The 27,455-nt window shown below is 40.1% G+C and overlaps 1 protein-coding gene and 1 long non-coding RNA gene across 3 annotated transcripts in view; one reads left to right on the top strand and one right to left on the bottom strand.

Annotated features, from left to right (window-relative positions):
• malrd1 (MAM and LDL receptor class A domain containing 1) overlaps positions 1-27,455 on the bottom strand; it is a 56,720-nt gene that overhangs the window by 3,159 nt on the left and 26,106 nt on the right. For both annotated transcript variants that reach the window (XM_039790914.1, XM_039790913.1), the window contains exons 19-30: positions 22,807-23,052; positions 21,643-21,800; positions 14,203-14,383; positions 11,465-11,593; positions 11,187-11,348; positions 8,273-8,430; positions 7,187-7,388; positions 5,743-6,021; positions 5,185-5,310; positions 2,990-3,056; positions 265-356; positions 28-124 (exon numbers count right to left, since the gene is read on the bottom strand). In XM_039790914.1, coding sequence (XP_039646848.1) covers positions 28-124; positions 265-356; positions 2,990-3,056; positions 5,185-5,310; positions 5,743-6,021; positions 7,187-7,388; positions 8,273-8,430; positions 11,187-11,348; positions 11,465-11,593; positions 14,203-14,383; positions 21,643-21,800; positions 22,807-23,052 — 1,897 coding nt within the window. The remainder of the gene's footprint in view (positions 1-27; positions 125-264; positions 357-2,989; positions 3,057-5,184; positions 5,311-5,742; positions 6,022-7,186; positions 7,389-8,272; positions 8,431-11,186; positions 11,349-11,464; positions 11,594-14,202; positions 14,384-21,642; positions 21,801-22,806; positions 23,053-27,455) is intronic.
• On the top strand, positions 16-25,670 carry LOC120552692. The gene is made up of 3 exons (XR_005638063.1): positions 16-137; positions 22,858-23,073; positions 23,957-25,670. It is a non-coding gene; the product is annotated as an uncharacterized LOC120552692 (long non-coding RNA).

Raw genomic sequence — 27,455 nt, 5'->3', positions numbered from 1 at the left:
TGACTCATTATTGTATCCAGAACTCACATTAGGTAGTGTTTTTTCTTGTATACAGCCAGAGTGCAGACAGAGATTCCGGCTACAAGCAGCAGCAGTCCGATGGCGATGCCAACATACACAGCGTCTACAAGAAGAAGGTACATTTAATTATTGCATAGCAAACGTTTAATGAACTGAAGAGACATTAACAGGTTATGCAAGGATACAGTAAATAAATTCATGTGAGACAGTTTAATAGAGCAGGGAAATGCATTTCTTTACTACCCAGCTGTGTGTCCTCTGGTTTGGGTGTCGAGGTAGAAAGAGATGGTTTCTCCCTCACGTGGCAACGGTTGCCTGTCCATCCTGGATAACACCTGTGATCAGGTACCAAAAAAATCTTACAAAGTTATGACGTTAATGCTGGGGCAACATGCTGCATCGTGCTGCATGGAGCAAAATATCCAAATAAGGAATCAATTAAACCAAGTATTTTTTATAGAAGTCTTTTTGTAAAGTAGGTTTGGTCAAGTTTGCATACTAGCAATTTGGGTGGCTGAGGCTGGACCGTTAAAACAATTATCTATCACTTTTAGTTAACTATTTGGACTCTCTGCTCAGTCCCTTTCACACACTGTGTTAAGGTGTTAAAACTGACTCAGGTTGGTGGGAGGAGAGTCCTGTGCAATGGACCTAAAGTAGCTGGTAGTTTATTAGCTGGTTGGACTAAAGATCAGCCTCACACCAATTTGTAATCCTATTTGTGAATGGATTTTCCTCCCAACATAAATATTTGGTTATGTATATACACACAGGGTGCGATTTTCCGGTTGGGATGCATTGGATTTCCCCTTTTCTGGACAAAATCTATCTCATATAATAATGTATCTTATACATATAATATATATTGTTTATCCAAATCACAAGTTCTATCTTTTTAATAAATAATGTATGGGATTTGTTGACCATAAGAAACATATAGATAGCCTAATGTGCATAAAAAGCAAAACGGAAATAGGTAGGACATAACCCCTGTACACATACAGACTTATTATCTCACACCAATTAAAAAAAACATAACCAACATCACTATATTGACAAATGGTGCAAGATTTATCTGCAAGACATCCAGCATGGAAAAACACACTAATTGCAAATAGTTTGGCCCTGGTCTGGGTGAGCTGCATCTCTGAGAAAGAAAGTAAGTTCCTCTTCTCCCAAATGAAGACTTTATTCCAAGTCAACATCTGTTCAGTATCAGCTTGATTTCTGCGCAACATTGAACTTCTAATGTGAAACACACAGCTTTCAGCGAAAGCAGACTGTCATTATCATTCAGAGGGGTTCAGGGTACATATTGTGTGACGGTCTGGCCATGGCAGTGGGACGTCCCTGGCCTGGTTCCCGTGTGGATCCTGCTCAGCAGAGTGGAGGAACGTGATGCAAATACTGAGCCAAAGGTGCCCTCCAATGCAGGCCTCGGGTTCTGCTACAGCAGCAGGGCTGTTATCAATGCTGGAACAGCTACAGAAGCTCTATACCACACTGTGCAGTGAATGACGGCGGTAAAGTCCTGTTACATAATGAGAGGAGGCAGTGGTGGCGGCGCTGCTTTAGGGAATGTTGGACAGGAGAATGAATAGGAAGGGGAATCAAACACAAGGAAGCTGAATGAGAGAGTGAGGGAGAGGCAGCATCTCTGCCACAAACGGCAGTGAAGTATTCTCTTGTTGCAGAAACAACTTTTTAAAGTCAAGCTGAAATCACATTTCTTCATCCTTTTTGCTGTCAAAAACAATGTCAGTGTCTGGAGGGGAATGTCTGTGTTTGATTGCTAACAGCTGACAGGCTGCGCTCCGGTACCGGCGGCAGGTTAAACAGACCTGTAGCCTACAACCCATTGGCAGACAGTTTGTTGTTAGCAGTAATATTGAAGAATAAGGACTACAACACCATCTAAATGGACCCAAGTAATTTTTGCAGGTACATTTACGTGCTGTGTGCTGCAGTTGAGCAGCTAACTGGCTATTTTGCTAACGTTAGCAGTGCACTTTTCCCCGCATCTTAGCTTGTTGAAGCAAAGTGGAGGAAATCAAAAAGATGACGTGTTGATTGACTGTATTAAAACAAGTTCTCTACGTAGACAGAACATTAACAGTATTTGCCAAATGAATGCAAAGATAGAAGAAGAACCAAAGAAATATGAAATGTGGATTTCTCCCTTTTGGATAATTTTCTCAGAGGAGCACAGGACTTAATCCACAGATATTCACAGATGTATGATGATATAGATAGAACGATAGATAGATGCCGTAGCAGACAAAAAAATAGCATGCAATTCAATTTCAGGTAGTCCTAACAGTGTTCTCTTGTTCCAGCATTTAGCATTTCCAGTAATATGACACACTGATTGCATATTGGACACATCCAGTCTGTGGCAAAAGCATCCTTCTGACATAAAGATGGAAAAATGTGAATCTCTCAGAGACCATTCAGTGGCGCATAATGATGTTAGCAGATCCAGCAGCAAGACTCACAATTACATTGTAACTTTTATAATGAAATATATCATTGCAGGCATTCCAAGCTGCTGATACAGACAACTAGAGCTTACCAAAAAAACCTCCAACAGCGCGATCGCAGTGTCTGTCTGGATTTTTGTGTGGTCTACCCACTAAGACCATTGGTAGCAGGGCCCATGTTTAAATATTGACCAGGAGAATCCATCAGTGATTCCCAGGAAACACTGTGCTAGTAGATAAATGAAGGCAGAACCACCCAGGTTAAGCTGTAGGGGATAAGCTGATTCCCACGTGCTTTGTGAAGCGTGTGTTTTCCAAGGAAATACACAAGACTAATGGGATTTCCATCTTTTAAGTTTCACTTAGAGAGATAAAGGATGGGAGGAGGATTGGGAAGAACAGACATGATACTTGTCTTTGTGCATGTTTACCAGTGTGACAGAGTGTGCTGTGTGCTTATAAATGTGTGCTGGTGAAGTTCAACTTACATGCAAACAGGCCCATATTTCTCCACAACGCATGAGCCATGATCCAGGCAATACAGCGGAGGGCAATCTGAAAATGACACAAAAGAAACTGACCACCACTGCTGAATATCAAATAATGAATAACATAAATAAATTCTCAAGCATGTTGCTGCTCAGAACATGAAATCCGTGAATTATGTAGCTGGGGGGAAACGGTGCACTGTTGAGCATCCTCTATTAACCTCTGCAGAGAGCGTCAGCATGTACATTAAACCACTTTAATAAATGTTTTTTTTCTTCCCTCCTGTGCATCTGATGACGAATACTCCTCCCTGCACAGGTTGTGTGAGCATTATCATAGAATAGAATAGATCTTTATTGTACGGTGGCCGACGCAAACGCACTGCAACTTAATGAAACACACGCAAATAGACAAAACACAAGCAAATTAAGAAAACATCTTCATTAATTTGACAACACATGCGCAGCATTTAGTAAACGCGCTGCAAATACCCACAACACAACCAAATTTCACAAATGCGCTGCAAATACAGAAACGATGCAAAAAAAAGCACACAATCCCGAAAACAAATGCAACAAAAAAATGCTGCATCCAGATTACACAACGGAAGTTCTCCAGGCATCTAGGGGAAGCGCTAAGCGAAATTTTCAACCCCACTAAAAGAGAGAGAGAGAGGGTGTGCACCGTTGTGAAAACAGTGTGCAACTGCTTTGAGATCATAGACTGTAAATATTAAGTCTGTTTGAGATATGTTTTCTCTCGTTTGGTGGATGTGTCTCTAGTTTATTGGCTCAGGTCACAGTTGATACTCAATCAGCAGAGACGTGTCTGTAAACTTGTGGTAATAAAAAGGCAGAGCGCTCTCTCCCCGTGGGGTCGAAAATCAAGCTGTTCCACTTAACGCTCCCCCTAGAGGCCTGGAGAACTTCCGTTGTCTAATCTGGATGCAGCGTTTTTTTTGTTACATTTGTTTTCGGGGATTGTGGGTTTTTTTTTTGCATCGTTTCTGTATTTGCAGCGCGTTTGCTAAACACTGCGCATGTGTTGTCAAATTAATGAAGGGGTTTTCTTAATTTGCTTGTGCTTTGTCTATTTGCGTGTTTCATTAAGTTGCAATGCGTTTGCCCCTGTCAGCCACCGTATTATTGTCATTGTATTCAACAACATAAATAGCAAATGAAATAGCTAAATCTATGCATTTTAAACCACCATCTTTGACTCTTTTCCTGCTTCCAACGTCAGCTACATGATTGCTTGATGTACCAAACTTACTTTTATTCACTTTCCTGGAGCACGAGCGGATAGCTGAAAGGAACATCGTGACTGTTTTGTGGAATAAGGTTGGCGAAAAAAAGGCGCCACGCTTTTCCGTGTCTATATCTATATACTAAGAGGAAACTCAACAAAAAGCCATTTGCCAACACTAAATATCAAACAAAAGCCAGACGCTATATAGTATTAAGTTGCTGTGAGCTGTAGCCTACATTCAACACTTACTGTATAACTAGAGGCGGAATATAAAGTAATCTCAGAGATTATTCCTTCACAGCGCTGTGCAATGTGAGAAAATCTCAGAGCTGAACCGGGCAGACACAGCACTTTTCATCAGACTCACCCCGGGTTTATTAAATCTACTGCTAACTAATAACATTACTGTCGCCAAAATACCCCCACGAATCAAATCCCATACTTCCCCGTAAACTGTCAAGCCACTAAACCTGCATGGAAATTAACACCTCTGCTGAAATGTTAAATTCATTAACACGAGACAACATCGTTCCCCCCCCCCCCGGCCATGAGGCTAATGTCTGATTACTCCACATTTATATTGTGATATTTCGTGGTTACATTCTAAATCTGCAACGTTCTCTGTCAGGTAAATCAGTAAGGTAGTGGTAGGGTATACAAGGGAGTTGCATATGAAGTGGTTTGGGGTCCTTCTGTAAGTAATTTTGGGGTAAAATTTGATTTTGATGAATTCTACATGCAGCAATACCACAGGCCAAGCAATCGGTCTGTTCCAAACAGGCATATTTTCAATGGGCACTGCACTAGTATAATCAATTGTGAAACTCACAGCTGGATATTAAGCTACATCTCTAAAGTGCCTCTAGTGACATGTCTGAGAATCATAAAATGGACCATGGTTAATAGAAAAAAGCTTGAAAGGGGAAGGTGTATAAAAACATGTTACCATGGCAGCTGGACTCATCAGAGTAAAAAGGCAGACAGTCTGCAGAGTGATCACAACGCTTCTGAAGTGGGATACAAACAGGCAAAGTTTCACACACAAGTTCTCCCAGCTCACACTGCAGCAGACCTGGTGGAAAAAATGAGAGGCAGAAACAGGAAAATTGGTCAAATATGTAGAGGGGTGTTTGGGAGATGTATTCACAGATCACTGTAAGCATGCCACAAATGGTACTTAAAACTGACCCTTTGATCCTTTACAAACAAAGAGTGTACTTTTTACATTTCCTGGGTTCACATGCTGTCAGGCAACATAAACCTGCTGCTCTTTACCCATGAAGCGATGACATGAAGTGGATTTATTTATAGAGCACATTTAAAAACAACAAATGCTAAACAAAAGTGCTTGAAATTAATGTATTTAAAAAATGAAAATAAATGTATGTAACACACAATATATGTAGTCATGTTGAAAATTGCTGAGACACATTTGCTTTTTACTCAGCACTACATGGGTGTGGCACCAGTCAAAAACTTGACAAAGACACACAAATATACATACGGCAGCTGTACTCATCCTCTCCATCAGGGCAGTCTGGGATGCCGTCACAGCGCAGTATGGAGGGGATGCACACATCATTCAAACACTGGTAATGTCCAATGGGACAGCGACCCTGAGGCGGAAGAGTACCAGGTTCCACAGTGGGACAAAACTCTTCATCGGACTGGTCAGCACAGTCCATCTCTCCGTCACACCTCCAACTCTCCGGGATGCACTGATAGGAGTACGTACACTGGTACTGGTCCACACCACAGGTCAGAGGCCGGGGAGTTACTGGTCCTGAGGGGACATATCACAGGGAGGATACATGCACGTAATTACACATACGTGCAGAGAGCTTAACACACCCTAAATCCCCTTTCATCATTTTTACTTCACACACAGCAGTGAGAAACCTCAGAGAAATTCACAAAGAATGGCTTGAAGCCGCTGATAGCACCATGAATTGCGCACCGCTATGTCCCCCGTGTCAGGGTCCGCTTCACAAAAGATATTGCACTCACAGCTCAAACACACCCATAAAGTTTTGCAGCAGAGTGCAATTTGCCTCTTTTTTGCCTCTGATTACAATTATCTAAATATAAATCTTGCCTTTTCAGACTGCGAGCTACAATCCAGGTTAACAGATAAAAACCTTAAGTGGGATGTCTGTCCGTGCTGTTTCTGTTTTCAAAACGCACACCTTCAGACTGTAAAAGAAGATGGCATGATTTGAAGTGGAGATTACCCCTTATAAACGTGCGTCGGTTACCACTAACTCCCTGAAGACACTTATTTCAATAACTGTGTGTGGCTATTAGCGCAGATCTTTGCCAATTGGACTGTTTTTGCAACAAGGCTCATTTGCATAGAAAGGGGCCAATTTTGCACCAAATGTATGCACATTACCTAATTCAAATATGTGCAAATAGCACAGGTGCACCAGGACAGTATTTGCTGGGCAGCACAGTTAGGGGTCCATTTCACCCCTTGCATGTGCTTTAAGAATTTGCCTGTGAGCGAACAAAACCGGGGCTAGATAATGGTCTTCTTCAGAAAGTCAGCCGAAGAAGCAGTTCAGGGGTGAAAGGAGAACGGCTGGGTAGGAGTGATGAAACAACAGAATATAAATGGAATTGTTTTGCCCCCCCCAATTGCCCTCTGTGCCATCCCTTGACGCTGACCCAGTCTTCACAGTGGATTTATATGGAGCTACAGGGCAACAGGCTCCATTAATTCACTACACTCACCCCGAGGGTACACACAATTTATATGCAAACGGAGCAGAGGAGCATGGATGTTAGCGGTCAGAAAATGTAGAAAAAGAGGAAATGGGATAAGGTGAAAATTGTAGGAAATTGCATGAAAAATGAGAACAGTGCTGAAAAGACAGGAAATAAGGAAAAAACTAAAAACAAATGGAAGAACAAAAAGAGACCCAAAAATAAATAAATAAAAACTTTACCTTGTACCATACACTCTGCAGTGTAGGAGATGTCATCCAAGGCAATGTCTGTCCACATGTCTCCACCCGCCTCTGCCTGGAAGGTCACTCTGAAAGGTGCTGGGTTGGAAAGGATGACATTAGCGTATGTCCACTGGTTACCGTGGTTTCCAGTGGCTGCCCACATCAGCAGACTGGTGCCACTGGGTCCAACAGTGTAGACCTGGTGAGGTGAAAAAAGAAACTTGGACATTATAGGCGACAAGGAATGACATTGAAGATTGACATGTTTTGTCAATTAAAGTTTAATTAAAATACATTTTGGTCTTAATTAATATCTACTTTCAGGTAAAGCTTGATTTTTGATTTGATACATTCAAATCTACAATGTCTCCAAGTGAATTGTAAAGCTTTTAATTTCACAATTTATATTACATGGCTTTTTGAAGTTGGATTTGTGTAATATGTATTTCCACATTAAGTAATGTATGTGAGTATAAGTGAACAGTATGTAATGATTTAAGAAATTATAAAATCCTTTATACAGTATTACAATTGACTTAAGCATTTATTCTTAGAATAATTAATGTTAAACACTGCACATGAAAGGAGAATACTGGTGCTATTTTAAGTTAGAGCACTTTTGTGAATATCTAGTGTACAGCTACATGTAGTTTTTGGCATTTTCCAAGTGCACATCATACCCAATTAATATTTTTAACATTTGCTTATTGTTTGTTGTCATGAAATTAACCCAAACGAAGACACCAAAAAAAGACATGAAAAGATGGGTATGATAATCAAGTTTGTGAGGTGACATGCTTTGATGGATTATTTTCTTGCATGGGGCTTTCATTTCTTCTTCCTGTGGGCATCGGGTGATTGACAGTAAGCAGAGTGTCATGCAGTGAAAGGAGCAATAAAATAGCAAAGACATTTCTGTCAAAACCAAATTAGGCCTTCAGGTTGACTGTGACAGATCATTACAGCAAATGACAATTAATTAAAAAATAAATAAATAAACTTGTTTGAAAACTAGATGCCTGACACAAACAAACACAAAAAGGCTTTGAATTATTTATGGAAATGTGGCTCAGATTAAATCACCTTCAGCGTTCCCATCTTGTCAGAGCCGTGCATGAAGAACCAGAAGCGCAGGTGACACAGGCCGATACTGGTCGAAAATGGACTCTTGGTTGTCACCTTGGCAACGTCGCCCTCCCTTTGAGTGGCTGAGTGTATGTAAAGGAAGTTCCCCCCACCACCTTTGGAAATAAATAAATTGCAGAACACTTCACATTTATAGTACATTTATGTAAAATGTAAGTAATATTTCAGTGTGATGAAGCTGCAACCATTCAATTCCAGCTTTACTGCAGGCAAGAAATCCAATAACGTTCTCCTGTTGGTTCCAATATGCATATTATTTGGACAGAAGAAAGCATTTGTGGGGTCGTGAAATGTTGCTCGCAGCCAAAAGCTGCAGAGAGCTTCTTCAGCTCGGCTAGGCTCGGAGAAGAGACAGCATCTGTGTGAGGCCAGAACAAAGTGGGAGTTTTCCACATGAGTTAAAGGAGATTTAAGCCCATCACAATCCACAGCACACAGCAAACCCTGCTCCCACCCACAGCACTGGATTCTTGTCCTCTGACTCGAAAAATTAAAAACAGAGTCTGTGCATATATTCAGATAAAAGAACTGCTGTGTGGACACATGTTGCAACTAAGTGATGTCATGTGCACCTCTTGTCCTTCAGCTCTCTTATGAGCATGTGTGTGTTACAGATGGCCAGTTTATTGATCCACTCTGTAGTGAGATCATAAGTTCACCCTGTGACACAGTACCGGGTGTTGAGATTCATCTCTAACATCAATAAACTGTGGTGTGGACTCAGCAACTCACCCACAGCCAATACAAGGAGGCATTAAAGCGCTTAACAATGAAAAAAACATCACCAGTTACAAATACATCGGAGGATATGATAACTTAGATACATGATACATCTCCCAGTACAATTAAACAACAGTTATGAACATTGATTAATAGCCATGTATACTACTTAACCCACTTTAAATTGTTGATGGATTCAGGTGACTTCTGCTTTACTTTGTCTTTTGCTTCATTTTCGCTCTGAAGTAAAGCAAACTGTACACTACCACATAGTTTCCCCCAAACAAACTCATGCTATACAAAACTGTAATAAGATTTTTCATTATTTTCATGCTGTTATCTTTTGCTTATCAAGGACGCCTCTCAACCCCAAGAGTCATTTTTAGAAGCCCTACTGTATAAACAAGCCGCATTAACAAAAAGAACAAATACTGACAGCCAAGGCACAAAACAATAATAATGCAAATTAAGTCACATGGAAATGAAGGTAAACATGGCCTTGTATAGATGAGTGTAAGTGTAACCTTAGCACCAATGAAGGAAAAATCATATTTTGATTCAACATCATCACTGTACACAAGATAAACAACAAGTCCAACGCTGTTAAGCTCAGTTTGACTCAGGCTGACATTGATAAGGATGTGTTATTAACCCTGCCTTCACATGCCTGTCGGAAGCTCCTATTTCCTAGCTGTCAGGTTGTAATTACAAAAGGCGCTGCACCGAGCAGCCTGAGAGCTGAAAACAAGGAGGATGTGAGGAGGACGCAGAAGTTGTTTGTTCTTAATTTATTTTTGACAGCATTAATAATCTTTTAATAAAAAACAAGACAGAAAGCAACATAAACAAGACCCTAAAGTTGTGTGATGGCAAGTGCTCATTCTGTCATGAAAAACTCACAAACTTGCATATACACTCACCTAAAACGATTATTAGGAACACCATACTAATACCATGTTTGACCCTATCCTATCAATATGGCCCAACATTTCTAAAGAATGCTTCCAGTACCTTGTTGAATCAATGACACAAAGAATAAAGGCAGTTCTGAAGGCGAAAGGTATCCCCCACACCATTACACCACCACCAGCATGCACAGTGGTAACAAGGCATGACGGATCCATGTTCTCATTCTGTTTACGCCAAATTCTGACTCTACCATCTGAATGTCTCAACAGAAATCGAAAACACATCAGACCAGGCAACATGTTTCCAGTCTTCAACTACCCAATTTTGGTGAGCTTGTGCAAATTGTAGCCTCTTTTTCCTATTTTTAGTGGAGATGTGTGGTACCCTGTGGAGTCTTTTGCTGGTGTAACACAATCCGCCTCAAGGTTGTGCGTGTTGTGGCTTCACAAATGCTTTATGGCATACCTCTGTTGTAACAAGAGGTTATTTGAGTCAAAGTTGATCTATCAGCTGGAATCAGTCGGCCCATTCCCCTCTGACCTCTAGCATCAACAAGGCATTTTCGCCCCCCAGGACTGCAGCATACTGAATGTTTTTCCTTTTTCAGACCATTCTTTGTAAACCCTAGAAATGGTTGTGTGTGACAATCCCAGTAACTGAGCAGATTGTGAAATACTCAGACCAGCCCGTCTGGCACAAAACCATGCCATGCGCAAAGTTGCTTAGATCACTTTTCTTTCCCATTCTGACATTCAGTTTGGAGTTCAGGAGACTGTCTGGAGCTGGACCACACTGCTAAATGCGTTGAAGCAGCTGCCATGTGATTGGTTGATTAGATAATTGCACGAGAAATTTAACAGGTGTTCCTAATAATCCTTTAGGTGAGTGTACACTGCAGTCAATATTGGTTTCTTTTAGCCATGACTGCAGTCGTTCCAAAACCTTAACCACGTGGTTATTACTGTAACCATAAAGAGGAATGTCCTGTAACCTTAACAAAATTGTCAAGATAACCCAAGCCACAGTATTTCCTAACCAAGTTGCGTATGTGCCTAGATCTAACCAAACCTTAACAATGATGACCTAAGATCACAAAATGCCATCCTGTTGATAGGAGCATTAATATGAAAATACTAATATTGTCTCTCTGGAGGGAATGGACAAAGGGCCTATTTTGATGGCGTATTTTAATGTTTTGATGTTTAGCTGAATGGGTACTGACCAGGACTGTGGTCAGCGTTAGGTCCAGTTCCTAGTGTCTCACTCCGATGACCGATCCTCCAATCAAAGTCATCATCAGCGTCCTGAGAAAACTGGCAGGTATCTTCCCACTGGTTCTCATCCATGTTGAAATTACAAGCCCCCGGCAAGCCGACTATGTGTGCTACAAGAGAGAGAAAGATGGAAGGAATGAGTGAGAAGTCTGGGTCGAAAGTTGTTTTTCTGCTCTAAAGTAAGATGGATTCACTCTCAATTTCAAAGAAACCCATTTCCACTCACCGCAGTCTATCTCATCTGATTCATCAGCACAGTCAGCCTTGTTGTCGCACACCAGGTGGGACTCAATGCAGTGGCCACTGTGACACACAAAGTCTGTGACTGCAGGGCAACTGTGCGGCTGCACAACATCTAAAAACACACACAGACAAATAAACAATTATCATTCATATTTATATTCAACATCAGTTAATCTTATTTAATCTTTTTTAGGACTGACCCACTAGACAGGAAACTTATCTCCCCTTTTCCATTCAGATGAATCAAATCTAGCATCAGGTAAAATGATTCGATGAACAACTGTGTCCCATTAAAAACTTCCTGTTCTCTGCACCAAAGGACACAAGCGACGGAGGTGACAGTAAACAAAAGCAGGCAAAAGCCTGTCAGACAAATCCAAGTATCCTGCCTCCAGCTCAGCCTTGTTTGAGACAGAACATGGAGGAAGGAAAAGAGAACAGAGCAGAGACAGCACGCATATAACTACATTTCAGTATGTGGACGTTAAACTTTAAAAGGCTGAGACATTAAATGATGAGTGGTCAGCACAGTTAATATTAGAGATGTTCCGATACCGATACCAGTAGGGCTGCACAATTAATCGCAATTTTATCAAAATCGCAATACGGACTACTGCAATATTCAAATCGCAGGGAGGGGGCAATATTTGTTAAAGGCAAAATATGTGTCATATCATTCTGAATGAAGTATTATGGTGCTGCAGAGACGTCCTAGTCTACAAATCCTATCCTACAGACTAAAGAAAACATCTTCACACTATAATCGTTTACATTTTTATTAAATATATTTTTCAATGAAAATTACAATAATTATAGAAAAATCAATATCTTAATCATATCGCAATCGCAATATCAGTCAAAATAATCGCAATGAGATATTTTCGTCATATCGTGCAGCCCTAGATACCAGTATCTAGGGCTATATATATATATATATATATATATATATATATATATATACATATATATACATATATATATATTGACACTGGTGTCAGATCAGTACTCGGTATCGGCCGATACGCAAGTTCAGGTTTCGGAATCGGTATCAGGAAGCAAAAAATGGTATCGGACTATCTCTAGTTAATACCATCATAGAATAAACAAACAAATCCATACAAGCATGCATTTAAAGTTGATGGAGGTTGTTTGTAAGTGGCAGTTTGGTCCTTGCATGCAATTCTCTCAGTCGGTTTTGATCTATGTCTTAGTTTGTCCGTCTGTAGGTCAGTGTTTCGCTCTCTGTGTCATTGTGTTTGTATTTGTGTGTTGCAGAGGGCCTTGGCAGAAACATCGCACATGGTGTCCAGCCTGGTTTCAGGTCCTGCTTAATGTGTAACATCTGTCTCGCACGTAAACATCAAACAGCGTCTGTCAGCAACGGTCATCCCACAATAAAATCTCTCTCTCTAAGACACACCAACTCTTCTTTTCTTTCTCTGTTCATACACTGAGTGTGCCAGTGGCACCACAATTTCATACCATATTCTATGAAACTACGAAACATGATATTTATATCTCCCTTGCGAAGATTATTGTCCTATTAAACAAGGACAGAAGATAGCAAGGGAGAATGTAATTTAGTCCACATTATGTAATATTGCCAGAAACTTTTTTTTAATTTCAGATTAGATTTCTTATTCAGCTAAACCATCTGAATAAGTAATTGTAGAAGTAAGTGTACATTTTTTTTCCATCAATAGTTAGTGGACTTTAGACATTTTATTCAGTCAATTTGTCAGTCAATTCTCAGGTAATTCAGTAATCTTCAAAGTGTAAAGATATCCTCATGGCTTTCAGGCAAAGTTAGATATGTGCTGGTATGAAAAGCTGACTGACAATAAATGAGTAAACAAGTCTTAAGCATGAATATTTTTTCTCAAACTATCTAAAGTTCAGTAAAATTTAAGTTTTATTTTTAGAGAAGCCAGAAGTTAGATTTGTATTGCCACTCTGCACAAAGCGATCTTAATATGTGTGCAGAGACTTCACCAGGTGGTGAGATTTTTTGCTTTACACAAACTTTCCACTCCAGTGCTCCATTTTGGGACAATGAAATTTCAAGACATTTCTCATGTCCTCTACCCACCTACTTGCACTTTTAAACCCTCACACATAGATGAAAGTGCTGCAAGGTATTTATGTTACAAAGGTGAATCACTTCATAGATGACAAAGCAAAGCCCCAAAGAAGGCAGTAGGCTATTTGTACTAGCACGGTCACACAATATCACTGTAGTTCAGCTTTAATTAGGTAGCTGACTAGTTTCCATTTTGAAAATAACATTCTATTGTTTGTATAAATCACAGAAATGAACCTTTTGTTAAAAGGTTCAGAGCTCTAGATGAAAAGATCAACACCAGTCTAATATCTGTGAATTAATTATGAAGCTAGAGCCAGCAGGTTGGTTAGCGTTGCTAAACATACATTTTTGGACTTTCGGACAGAGCCAGGCTAGCTGTTCCCCCAATTCCCAGTCTTTATTCTAAGCTAGGCTAAACATATGAGTGGTATTGATCTTTTCATCTAACTCTTAACTCTGGTAAAAGTTTTTTTTGTTTTTGTGTACAGTTAATTATACTATCAAATGATTATTGTCTAGTCTAGTGTTGATTGCAGTGGCAGTTATTTCTCTTATATCTTTTTTATCTTGCTTTGGATAAATAGGCAACACTTATTACACACTGGTTACAAAATGTGTGTGCTGTTCATATCACCTACTTGGGGCACAGTCTATGAACTCCAGGTCATCCAGGGCAGCTCCTCCACTCATGTCCCTCGAGCGGATGCCCTCAAATATCACCTCGAAGTTCCTCAGCTTCCTCAGAGGGATCTCCGCTCGGTTCCATTTATGCCCTTGATGCCCCGTTTTGTTCCACGCCTCCCACAAATCGTTCTCCGTCTGTGGAGAAGAGCAGCGTTGACAGAGGATGATCATGTGGTGGCATTTCTGGTTACAACGTCAACTGTAATCATTTCATAAGAGCCTTAAAGTGGACTCAAGGCTACAGCGGTGATTATTATCAGAAACATATATGTCAAACTTTGAGTATCAATAAGTCATAAGTCAAGAGTGAAGAACTTTAAAATAAGATGAAATTAACTTTTGGGCAGACTGCTGAAAAAACAGTGAATACCATACAAGCGGCGTCATTAAAGTGTCATCAGCATAACATTTTAGTAATAAGTTCTCCTGCCTGGAGACCTGCTATTCATAATCAAACCATGCTCAGGCTGAGTTATGGTAATGGATTTCTCTCATGCCACATATGGAACATATTAAAATACAGACCGTTGTGTATTCCTCTGTAAGTCCTCTCTGTCTTTTCCCATGGCACAAGCCGGGCACTAAATCATGACTAATGCAGCTTTAAAGCAATGAATGGGACTTGACAGAGGTTTAGGGGATATATGTTGTTATGAGCCAGCATCTCACCGGCGGTTTTTAATGTTGTGTCAAGAGCATGAATGAGACATCTACAAAGTCATATTAAAGAGTCAAGAATATGAAGAACTAGTACAGTTATTGGTAAAGCAGTACAAATCATTCTCTATGTTCATTATTTAAAACAACAGAAGTTACAGTATACAGTATATATTATTAGTAGTCTCAGATTAAGCCAAGGAACATTGAATTTGAGACAATTCAGACAAATCCTTTTCAAAAAAGGATAAAAGGAAGATTGATCTGCAAACACATTGTGACAACAATATCAGCCTCTCTGCAGCACTGGCTACAGTCAAAAGAGTTAGATCTGCAAAAGCATGAAGCAAAGCATACAGCTAAACAAATAATTAAGCATTAAGGATAAGACTGGTGATATTCTATGTGTTTCTTATTGTCAACAACTCTTATGAAAAGACCAAAATCCAACAATTAATTGACAGGTATTACCTGTGTAGCCAACGCCTGATCTTATTCCTCTGTGCCATAGAGCTCCATTGTTGTCCAAAAACTACTAAAACACATCAATAATCCACACTGTTGCACTGTGGAAAATCTTCTTTCATTACCATGAACACAGGCACTGCAGATTATTCTGAGTCGATCCAAAATACTGTACAGTACATGATCCTTCTGCCGTAAATACTCACTTATGTGTATTAATCCACAGAAAATAGTCCCAAAACAAATGCCCTATTTACTGCAGTTTGACCCTTATCCTTTACGTGTTACTTGAAGCAAGGCTGATGCATCATCACTTGCTTCCTAAAGCAACCTGACAGCTAAAGAGGAGGTGATATAGATCGAAAGGACCTTACTGGGACTTGCATTTGAATTACATACATTTTGTGGAAACACACACTCACAAACATTTTATCTTGTTTATCGCTTGAGGTGATTAGAGTGATTTTTTAAAATCTACTTCAGCTTCAGGTCAATAGAAAGAAGCGCTGCCGTGTAAAACCACTGAGTGTTTAATAGAGGACACTATAGATTTAACTACCCATCCTACTGAAGTTCATGAGACTCATATTAAGACTGGTATACCTCTGCAATTATTCATAATAGCTTCCTTGTCCTCTGGACTTTTTGAAAGGTGACAGAATGACTGCATGGTCTATAATTCAGTTTTAGGATAGTATCACAATGAAAATCAATCTCAGAAGTGTTAAACTTTTGTTGGCACTGCAGATGAGCAGGTAAACAGGACACAGTATAACTTCTAATGATATAAGACGTCAAACTTACTGTACTTGTAGTTGCACGATGTGGCCAGATGTTTCACTGCAGTAAGAGAGACCTGGTCTGATATACTTAAACCATAGGACAAGCAATGTCACATCCTACTCTGCAGTTTGAAAGCCTATTAATATGCACCCTTGGGTGAGGAATGCACAGGCTGTCTCCTCTGCTTTACGCCAGTGCAGCCCTGGCTTGAAATAATCTTGTTACTGTGAGAGTAGAGCATAGATTAACAGGCAGCGTTACAGCAGGACTTATCCAGATTTATGTCATGGAGCACAAGCTCAATCCATAAAAGTAGCCTTGGAGCGACAGACGAGTCCGTGATACTGGCATATGTAGCTCACACTTGATGTCTCGGTGGCATATCAGTCGAGACGTTTATTTGATCAATTTGAAGGTTCATTTCCTGAGCGTGCAGTCAAGGCAATGCAACCAAAAATTTGCTCAAAAGAAAGTGGATAGGCCTTTGCATAATTTCTTTTTTTTACCCTCGGTGACAGTCAAGAGGCCAAAAAAGAACAAAGACAGTTGCAAAAAAAAAAAAATGCTTATTTTATTGAAAATGTTAAATCCCCTATGTCTTAACCATATACAGAATGCTCCACTAAGCTGAAATCCAATTTGTATTCATGGCGTTTTCATTGTATGAAACCGCTGGCAGCTGTAACTCGGTCGGCTCACCTTCAATTCAGAGTGCATCCATTTTTTCTATTTTTTTTTTAATATATAATAGAGCCGCTCTACAACTACACTTCAAATCAAGAACCCATTCAAATGATTATCTTTGTCATGCTATATTTTACTCGGGTAGAACGTCCTTTCTTTGGCTGACTGGAAGATATTTGGCTCACCATAATGGCAGGCCACATTTGAAACCATTCCGTCATATGTAACTATATAAATAAGCAAATGTCAGGCTATGTAGCATTAATATAGCAGTAATTTTTCTAAATCATAACAAACAACATGCTGATTCTAAATGGACGTGTCAGTAAGTAAGGCATCCAAACAGCCTGCTCTCATAAAATCTTATGAAATTTATGTGATGTTTCAAGATTTCTGTTTTATTTAAAAAATCACCAAGAGCAGTCAGAGCTTTTAAAAGGAACATGCTGACTTATTGGGAATTTAGCTTATTCACCGTAACCCCCAGAGTAAGACGATACATACCCTTCTCATCTCCGTGTGTGCTGTAAAACTGTCTGACGTCTCCAGCGGCATCAGCCCATCACAGAACAAGCAGGTGAATGGTTCCAGTAATCCTACTGCTCCGAATAAGTGACAAAATAACGCCAACATGTTCCTATTTACATGTTGTGATTTGTAGAGTCATAGGGTGTACAAAAAACAACGTAACATGAGACACAGCCATCTTCTAACCATAAACAAACCGGGAACTATATTCCCAGCGGAAGAATATAGTACTTGGGCGGAGTGATATGCTCGCAGCAAGCCTGTCTGAGAACATAGTTCCCGGTTTGTTTACGGATAGAAGAGGGCTGTGTCTCATGTTACCTTGTTTTTTGTACACAATGTGACTCTACAAATCACAACATGTAAATAGGAACATGTTGGTGTTATTTTGTCACTTTTGTCACAATTCAGAGCAGTAGGCTAGTTGGAACCAGTTACCTGCAGGATCTGTGCTGGGCTAAGCTAATGCTGGAGCCGTCAGACAGCGTTACAGTACGCACGGAGATGAGAAGGGTATGTATCGACTTGTCTTACTCTGGGGGTTACGGTGAATAACCTAAATTCCCAATAAGTCGGCGTGTTCCTTTAAATTACTGTTTCTGTTAATGGAGTCTGGTGGCTTTGAGGAGAACTAATAATGAACAAAAATAATAATAGTAATTGCAGAGTATGTATGTATTATATCGACCAAAACCAGTTTGTGATTGATGGAACAGTGCAAAGACTAACCAAGACTGTTCAGATGAGTTTTATTTTGTTTCGGTTGTGTTTTAATGAAGCGTGTTTTACAACAAGTCTATTTTGACGACGATTAATTTACGGGATTGTTCTGCTGCTGCCGGAAGATCCGCCGGATGTCCATTTTCGGCCAGATGTCCCTCACTTTCGTTTTCTTTGTGCTGGCATTCTAAACTCCGGTCGATTTATGAGGAGTATGGTTAAATGCTCCTCAGATCTCTGCAGGGTAAATTCAGACAGCTAGCCAGACTATCTGTCTAATTTGAGCTTTCTGTTGCACGACTAAAACAACTTTTGAACGTACACGTTCCACCAAAACAAGTTCCTTCCTGAGGCTATTTTACAGAAGCACCGTCATTGCATCCGGCAATTAGCACCGCCCAAGACGATTGTGATTGGTTTGAAGAAATGCTGATAAACCAGAGCACGTTTTTCTCCTATCCCAGAATGCTGTGTGGACTAGCCAGATACTCCTCGTGCGCGGCGCTCGGTGGAGGAAGGTCGACAGCAACGGTAAATCTGGTTACAATACATTTCATTTGTACAGAGAGTCTGGCCACTCTCCATTGACAAGTGTTAACTTCCTTGAAGGTGGGTTGAAGTTTAAAACTATTGGATCTGCCCAGAGCCACTCTTTGATCTGCCATAACCAATCGCTAACATTTGGTTGTGACGTATGTTATGACTCATGCGCATGTGCAACAAGAGGGGAGACCGACAAGGCTTATATTTAGCATTAGCATCGTTAGTGTTAGCCTTAGCCAACTCCTTCTCCACTAATGGACCGAGCTGAAAAATCTAACTTTTCCCGAACCCCATGGGGAGGAGGGCCACAACATCATGGCCACCAACAAAACTCAGCAAAGATTGTTCTTGCTCAGGCTTTAACTTCTGGATATTCGGCAGCGTGGCCACAACGGAACGAATGGCTTCGCTCGCATCTTTCTCCGCCGCCATTACGGAACTACAACTCTAGCGCACAGCCTCAACGTCATCGTTCTCAGCCACTCCCTCTGTTTGCTGATTGGACCGCCAAAAATTTGGCTGGAGAAAACCCAAGACTATACCGCAAACCCAGACGTAGTACTGAACGGAAATGAAAATTGAGCCTTAGTACGTAGGAGGGCGGAGCCAGGCTAGATGGTGACCAGTTGTAGAAAGAAAAAAAAAAAAATCATATCACCAGACCCTAACAAAACCATAAAACTGAAAATGTGCCTCAGTCTTTTTGGGAGTGACTCTACTCTCATACATTCTAAATATCTGCTGGATCTTTGTATCACATGCAGTGTTGCATATTATAGACGCATACATTAAAATGACGTATCATTATCAGACTGCATGCAGACATCAAACACAATGTTCTTTAAATTGTCTGCTGCTGCACCCTCCTGGTTCATTCCGAAACCCTGCCATGTCCAGTCCACTCGCTGCCGAGACTGTGTGATGAATAACGACTCAAGCAGTTCAAAGGCTTGGTGATATAAATACTGTAGACAGGACTGTTGAGCCCCTTATGAGACTTCACAGAGGGAAACACTTGCCAGGTAAATATAATCCCCTCCCTCCCACTCTGTGTCTCTGCCCATTAAAAAGTCTCCAGCGTCATTAGCATAACTGCCATTGTTCTTCAATCAACCTTTAAAGATGGTTCACTGTATTAACACTTTGATGCTCGCAGAGTGTGCAAATGTGTATTCATGTTATCCTTTAGCAGTTTTGACTCAAGGCAACACTGAGGCTATGAACATGCTATAAGGTTTTAAAGAGCACCTATTATGCTTTTTTGGATTTTTCCCATCTTTTAGTGTGTTATATATAAAAAGGACCAAAATTGTACTTTTCTCAGTACGTTCAGACCCCATTGGTTCCAGTTAAATACATACATCTTTAAAACGTGCTACATCATTTTCTAAATCAGCTAGCCACTGTTGCTTTTTGCAGAGGTTACTCAGACAATAGACAACAGTGAATAGTGCATTTGTTGGGGACTATTTTCAGCCACAGACTTGGCATAGGTGAGTATTTACAGCTTTGATGAGGTTACCCTTCTGTGTTCTTTTTAGTCTTTTCGTAGGATCTGTTAACTATATATATATATATATGCTATATATATATATATACAGTACATACTGTTTATTTTGTTAGATTTATATATACATATATACTGTTAGATGTATTCTTTAATATATATTGTTTTAATGATTATATAATGTAATGTATATTGTCACGCACCTGAAAAAAAGAAAAAAGACCTAACGCACTCAACTCACATTTAAATATATTGTGAAGACTTGGTGCTGGATCCTTAATGTGAATAAAAATATATATATAAAAGGCAATTAGGACAGCCCTCCAATTAATACCTGAATTGTGTGGCAATAAAAAGTATTAATGGGAGTGCTGTCCTAATTGCCTTTATGTTTGCCTTAATATTATTATATTATTCCTCACCTATAAATCACATTTAACTGCACTAACTTGAACATTAATTGAAAATTAATTTTTGTTAGCTTCTTAATGGGATCAATTCATAGTCGGTTTTGGGCATTTCATGGCATTTGTTGACAATAAAAAAAACAGACTTACTCTTTCAGGCACATTTAAAGTGCTGATGGAGCTTTTACCTGCTAAATAAGTTAGATGTTCTCTCCTAAAAAAAGACACATCATGAGCTCTGTTGCCTCTATGACTGCAGCATGGTACAGTATTAGTGCCATTTTTTGCAAGAATAATGATATGTAAATTTTGCAAGGCGGGATACAAATCCTTGCTGTTTGAAGGAAAAAAAACACATATTTACATGAAAACTCGCTGACGTGTTTTGCAAATTGCATAAAATGGTTTCTGCAGTGCACACAAGGACACACTAACAATCATGCACGTGCTGCGCATATGTATGTATGCGAGACAAATCTGCACACTCGCACGCACAATCACACATTAAAGAATGAATCTGCACAACTTCTGCACCTTGACCTTGAGTCGTAGCTGGCAAAGTTAAAAGAAGTTGAGACTGCAGAAAGCACAGGATGGAGGCACAGTAAATCACAGCAGAATTTCAATGGCAGAAAATCTTAATCCCTGAAAGTCAACCATGCATAAACTAACTACATGGCCGAATGCTTAACAAGCAAGAAGCCTTGAGAACTGGCAGGGCTGGTGTGTGCCCAGATGGTGGGGTGGGGCTGCTCTGGGCCGAAGAGTGACAGCGACCCCCATGTCTCGGCTCAACCCCTCAAAGATCGCAAAAAAAAAAAAACTGGCAGAGGGATTGACAGCTGCACCGCTATTTTTACCAAATTACTGACACCACTAGACAGCAGCGCTAATATTACGTCATATCTACATGATTTAATATAATCAGGGTTTACCCCTGACCGAGTGTAACCATGGTAACCACACTTGATAGAAAGCGACGGGTCTACAGGGTTCGTTTTATTGACTATCATGAGCTGGCATCAGTTAGATTCATAATTTTTTATCGTGACTGTGTAAACCAATATCAGAGTCCAAACACACTGCGGCAGATGGTTTACCTTGATCAGCAGGCGGATTATTCCTGAGGCCTTGTGGGAAATGTAATACCAGAAGGAGAGCTTGCAGATGACGCTCGACTCTTTCCAAACAGAGCTCCTAATGTGAGCCTTATCGCCTTTGAGTCCAACTGGTGTAGCTTCCAGCAAGACGAAATGACCTAAAGAGAGAAGAAAAAAGAGAAGTAATAGTGAAGAAAGCAGCGACAAGGAAGACGGGGCAAAGAGGAATTGATAACCAACTGTGTATGCGAGCAGCTCTCACAGCCAGAGACAAATTACAGCAAGGTCACGAACAGTGTGGTAGTGGGGTATGGGCTAGGGGTCGCAGAGTAATCTCTGACAGATCTCCTAATATCTCACTGACTTCCGACACCCGCGGACCTGGGAACTTTTTATCGTTATAACTTTTACTACTGAACAAGCTTACATTTTACAGTTAGAATCCATTCAGATCTTCATGAACTCAAACACTTTTTTGATATTTATGGCTTGCATTTTTCAGCGTTAGCCATTTAATGCATTTACATTCCGTAACTATCTCTCTATATAGTAGTTTTCATTGTTAGCGTGGTGGAACCTGCCTTTCATGCTCTGGATTGTCACACGAAAACCAAGATTCACAGCAAATGAGGTGTGCATGTAATCCAGATTTAAAAAAAAAATAATATCTCATTTATATCAGCCTCACTGTTCACTCTCACAAAGCCGTATCAAAGCTATATTACCTTTAAGATGTTTAGGAGAAACCCCTCCATTAGCGGTGTGTGCAAATGTATGCTACATATGTGTTTATTTATTCATGTGCATCGCATTTTACCATGCACACAATATAATGGAATTACAGCGCTAAAACCCCTGCATCAATCACCTGAAGGCTCACCTGCTATTCACATACCGTGAAGAAGCTCATTGATTTAGTCATGAATTTAACATTTCTGGAAAACTACTGCAGCATTTTGGGTTCAACAGGTGGAAATTTGAAAGTCAGCTCATTGTGATTATACATAACCAGCCAGAAGTGAAGGTGCAGTTGTGGAGAAGGCTAGAACACTAAGGAACTTATTTTTTTAAATGAAAAATCAAGAGTTAACAAAATTCTATAACTTTTAAATAAGTAGATTGTTTACGTGTGCATGAGTGACGCACAAAATTGTGAACACGTACCGCTTTCATCCATCAACGTGTGATCATATGCAGGCCGTATGCTTTTCACAGATCCGGTCCCTAGCGTCCAATCAAAATTATCGGCCAAGGAGCTCCTCCAGCCACAGCGCCCGTTCTCAAAGGAGCAGGAAGTCCCACAATCCTTTTCATCAGTGCCATCACCACAGTCATCAGTGAAGTCACAGCTCTGCCCAGGAGTGAAACATCTGCCATTTTCACAAGGGAGCAAACCTGAAGGACAGGAGCCTGGAAAAAAAGATAAATATAGTAAATCATATCATTCAGACTCCCTGTGTTTGTTTCCCAACATCAGTCTGTAGCTGTGAATGTTCTTATATGTAAAGTTGTAGGTTTCCCAGCAAAGATAAGGTATGCTGACATTGTGTCTGGCGAGCATGCTAACATTTTATTGTACGGCGAGACCTGGGGGTCGGAGGTCAAGATTGTGAGGAGGGAAATACACCTTTTAATTTTAAAAAAGGTAACAAAAGCTACCTACCAGCACATCTGAAGCTCACTAATCACCATCTTATTTGTTTAATCTGTAAAATCAAAACAACGATTTCAGTAAGTTACTTTATACGCTTTGGTTTTTGTTTTTTTCAAACAAGATATGACGTGTTGGTCAGTGAGCTTTAGAGGTACTGGTAGGTGTTTTTTGTAAAATTTAGACGGAGCCCAACAAGCTACTTCCAACCGTTTTTAGTCTTTATGCTAAGCTAATATAACCATATGCCAAAATTCTAATTTACTGTGTTAACTGAAGAGTGGTAACAATCTTCTCATCTAGTTCTCAACAAAAAAAGCTAAATGGCATAGTTCCCAAAATGTCAAACTACTCCTTTGCAAATTGGATAATGCAATAAGAAATTGTGCTTCAACAGATTTAACCAAACCCCAAGAGGTCTCTTTAAGAAGCTTAGGAAGACAAGGGAGTATGGGGCTATAAGCCCAAATCAGTGTATCATAGGGTGGCGGTGCTGCATGAGGCTCTAATCTGCCTCTTTTGGCATCTGGCATTCCAGTGGGGTTAGTGCTTGGTTTTGGCGAGTGTTAGAAAGGGAGATGAGGTGTGATGAACAGGGGGGGTCCCTTTAAGTGAAGAAGAGAAAGGGGTACAAGTCCCTCCTAATCCTTTGTTCCTCTTCAGATGCACAGGACCAGAAGCAATGAGCCCCAACAAAGGCACATAGGAAGCCAGGAAGCCATGGCTCCCAACTGTGAAGCTAGGCTGCCTCACCACCTGATGTGGAGCATACTGGTGGATCAATTTAAGAGAAAATTGGTTAAAGCCAATAATGTGCAGTTCTTCACCTGTTACTACAGCATCTGACTGTACTTGCAGAATTGCAGTACATATCTTGTTATAACTTTGGAGCTCTGCATTGCCGTGTGTGATGTGAACTTCAGACCAGAGATCCAGTGGACCCACTGTCCTGATATACAGTATGTCGGTATGGTATACTGCCCCCTGGTGCAAAGATCCAGATCAACTTTTTAATGAATTTATACCTCTGGAATCAGAAGTCTGACGGATAAAGTGAAGCAAGTTGTCTAATAATGGCAACGAAAGGTGTCATGATGTGATCCATTGTTTGTTGTCGTTCTTGAACTCTTATATTTCCATTTCAGTGTCAAAAAGGAAGATTAAATTCAATTGATGATTTGCACCCATAAAAGGTGTTAATTCAATTATATGATTTAGCACTGAGGTCATAGTTGGTGGTGGTGTGGTGCTGGACTGCATTATATTCAGAGGTGTTTGTAATATTCTGCACATCTCATGTGTGTAAATAGAGAAGGGAAACTAAAGTAGAAACACCTCTGAATGTAATGTAGTCCACAGTACAACACCATCTTTAACTATGACCTCAATAATAAAGATATGATTCATCATCAAAGACTGAACATTATGAGCTTTGTAAAGGTAGATGGCAGGGCTGTTGAATTGGACTGCATTAGATTAAACAGGTGTACCTAATAAAGTGTCCACTGAGTGTAGGTGACTGTACGTACAGTAAATGTTCCTTACAGCTTTCTTCAGACATGACAGGACATTTACAGAACATGCAAAATGATATGGAAGAGGAAGAGAGTTTTTTACCGAAGCGTTCAGTAATGACCATCATGAGCACGATGGCTATCTTCCCATTTCTCCTCTAGTGAACCCAATACATTTTCTCATCCATTTCATAGTTCAATAAGTAAATATTTCTGCTGCCTAGTTTATTAAGTCCGACGGTGCTAAAGCAAAGAATGGCATAATGTTAAATTTGGACTTATGTTTCTGACTTGCTCAAATGCTGTATGTAAAATTTTGCAGGATATTCTTTAATTTTTCCATGCAGATGGCATACACACATACATAGTAGTCGCTGAATGTCCTAAACCTATGTTGACAGCACATAATGTTAAAATAGTTGGCAGATATTCTACAATGTCTTGTTAAAGCCAAGATAAAATTCCCAGCCATGAAAGAACACACGATGGGGGTGCATGCAGTGTGTCTCACTACTCCATCACATAATGTGATATAAAATGAAGCGGTGGAGGAAAATGCCCCTGAGGCGCTTCAGTATATAATTACAGTTCCTGCTGTCTTTGGTCTCATCAGTATTACTGTTCGTTCAGTGCAGCCTGCAGCAGCGAAGGGGGCAGTGAGAGCAGACACTCTTCTCCTTCCTGGCTCTCTTCATGGTGGGATGAACTGTCAGGGCAGCAGTGTTACTCCCTGTCTTAACCTTCAAGAAATCCCTCTACGGTCACACAAACTCACATCCCTTTCTATTTCCATCCCACTTTATTTGCTCTATTTTTACTTGTATTGAAAATGACCCTGTCATGTTTTGAAAATAAAAAACACTTCTTCTGCCCTTTCTCCTTCGCAATATTTCTTAACAAAGCTTATTATATACACTTGAATCCGTATGAGAGATACTGCCAGCTCCTTTGCTTAAGCTAAATCACTTACAGAATATGTAACAACTTTTGAGTCAGTCTGGATAGGGTTGTACAGTAGCTACATGCATAAAACATAATGTCTGTAATGTCTGCCTCCACTCCAATACAGCGGAGGTGAATCAAATTTAACAGCAACGTCTCCTTCCAAAGACAGTGTCCCGTTACTCTGGATAATCCACAGCATACACGGTCATCAGCCTTCAGAGGGCCTATTTCTTCAGTAGAAAGTAGTTACAGTGAAAATTGATCACAGTGAGGTCTGTGGTTTATTCAGAGTAAACTAGTCTTTGATTCTGCAAAGACACATTGCTGCTGAATTCACCATTCACCTCCACTGTGTTCTAGCTTAGGCAGAAATCTCTGATGTTGATATCTCAAAACCTGGACAAATTAAGCCAAAACTATTTGTAAAAACCACGAGAGGTATGAGAAAATGTTTCAGCAGCAAAAATTGTAAACATGCTGCTCAAAACCGAAATATTGTTCAAGCATCCTTTTGAACTCCAGAGTATTGGTGAAGGCAACAAGCAAAGCAGGAGAGTAATATGATAAACTGTTGGGGAGATGCTTAACAGCATTAACATGGAAGCATCATTAGCATTTCAGAGAGGCCGCACTACTTTAGAGCTCTCTAGTGACCGATTAATACACTGACTCTGAGGGAGTCTAGCTATTCACTGTAATCACTTATACTGACAAATGCAGAGAGACAGCGAGACAGTGAAGAGAAAAAGACAGCTGTAAGGAAAATCCAACACATCACACTTCTGCTGCTGGACAGGAGCCTTCTCCAGCTCATCTCAAAAAGACATGGAGACAAGGGCCACACGGCTTCACAGTTTTCTGAGCACAGACAATCCAGAAACTCTTTCCTCTCCCCGACATCCAATACAAGAGTAAGGCAATAAATTTAATAGATCCAATTATAGCCGCTGTAACAATGGCAATAAATCAGCTCTTGTTGCTTTCTCTCGCATCTTAAAGGGTCCCCCAATAAAGAATGTAAGGGATTCAGACGAACTTCAAATAGCTGAATCAATCCCAAGTCCGAAATACAGACAATGACTGAACTTGCTTTAGTCAGTGCTGAGACAGTGACAAACACTGTGTGGATATCAGGATGTCAAGTAAATATTTCAGAGCGTTTCTGAGTGTGTCCTTCAGCAGTTAACAGATATTTTTCATAAGTTTAGTTTCTTGACAAAATAAAACAGCATTTCTATTGTGTCTTTACATGGCTGCAGTTTGCAGCGCTGCACGCTGCAGAATGAACCACTAATGAAAGAAACTGCAGATTATTTACTCATGTATACTCAAAGGTATACAGTTGTGCAGTTATCTACTAAAGACAAGAAGAAGACTGCAATCCCAGCACTCTCCTTGTCACAATGGAATTAAAAAGCAATTGACTGGCTTGTTCTTTCAGGAACAATAATAAAAATACAACATGTTCCAGCTCCACACTGGCCTTCATCTGGGCTCCGGTCCTTGGAAGAGATAAACTGGCTTTTCATTATTTTTATTATTTTTATTAAGTACAAACAAGCCAGGCGTTTTACTTTAACAGTGCCTTGTTGAACCAAAGTCTACTGAACTTAACTGCTACTTTGAAATGTTGTTTTTGAGTTTATATTGTGTTAAAGTTGTCAAAAGGTCACAATTGTTATGTAGCAACATAACTCTAAACA

The sequence above is a fragment of the Perca fluviatilis genome, chromosome 22, assembly GCF_010015445.1.
Source record: "Perca fluviatilis chromosome 22, GENO_Pfluv_1.0, whole genome shotgun sequence".
NCBI classification, from domain to species: Eukaryota; Metazoa; Chordata; class Actinopteri; order Perciformes; family Percidae; genus Perca; species Perca fluviatilis.
This window is presented reverse-complemented; position numbering and strand designations above follow the sequence as displayed.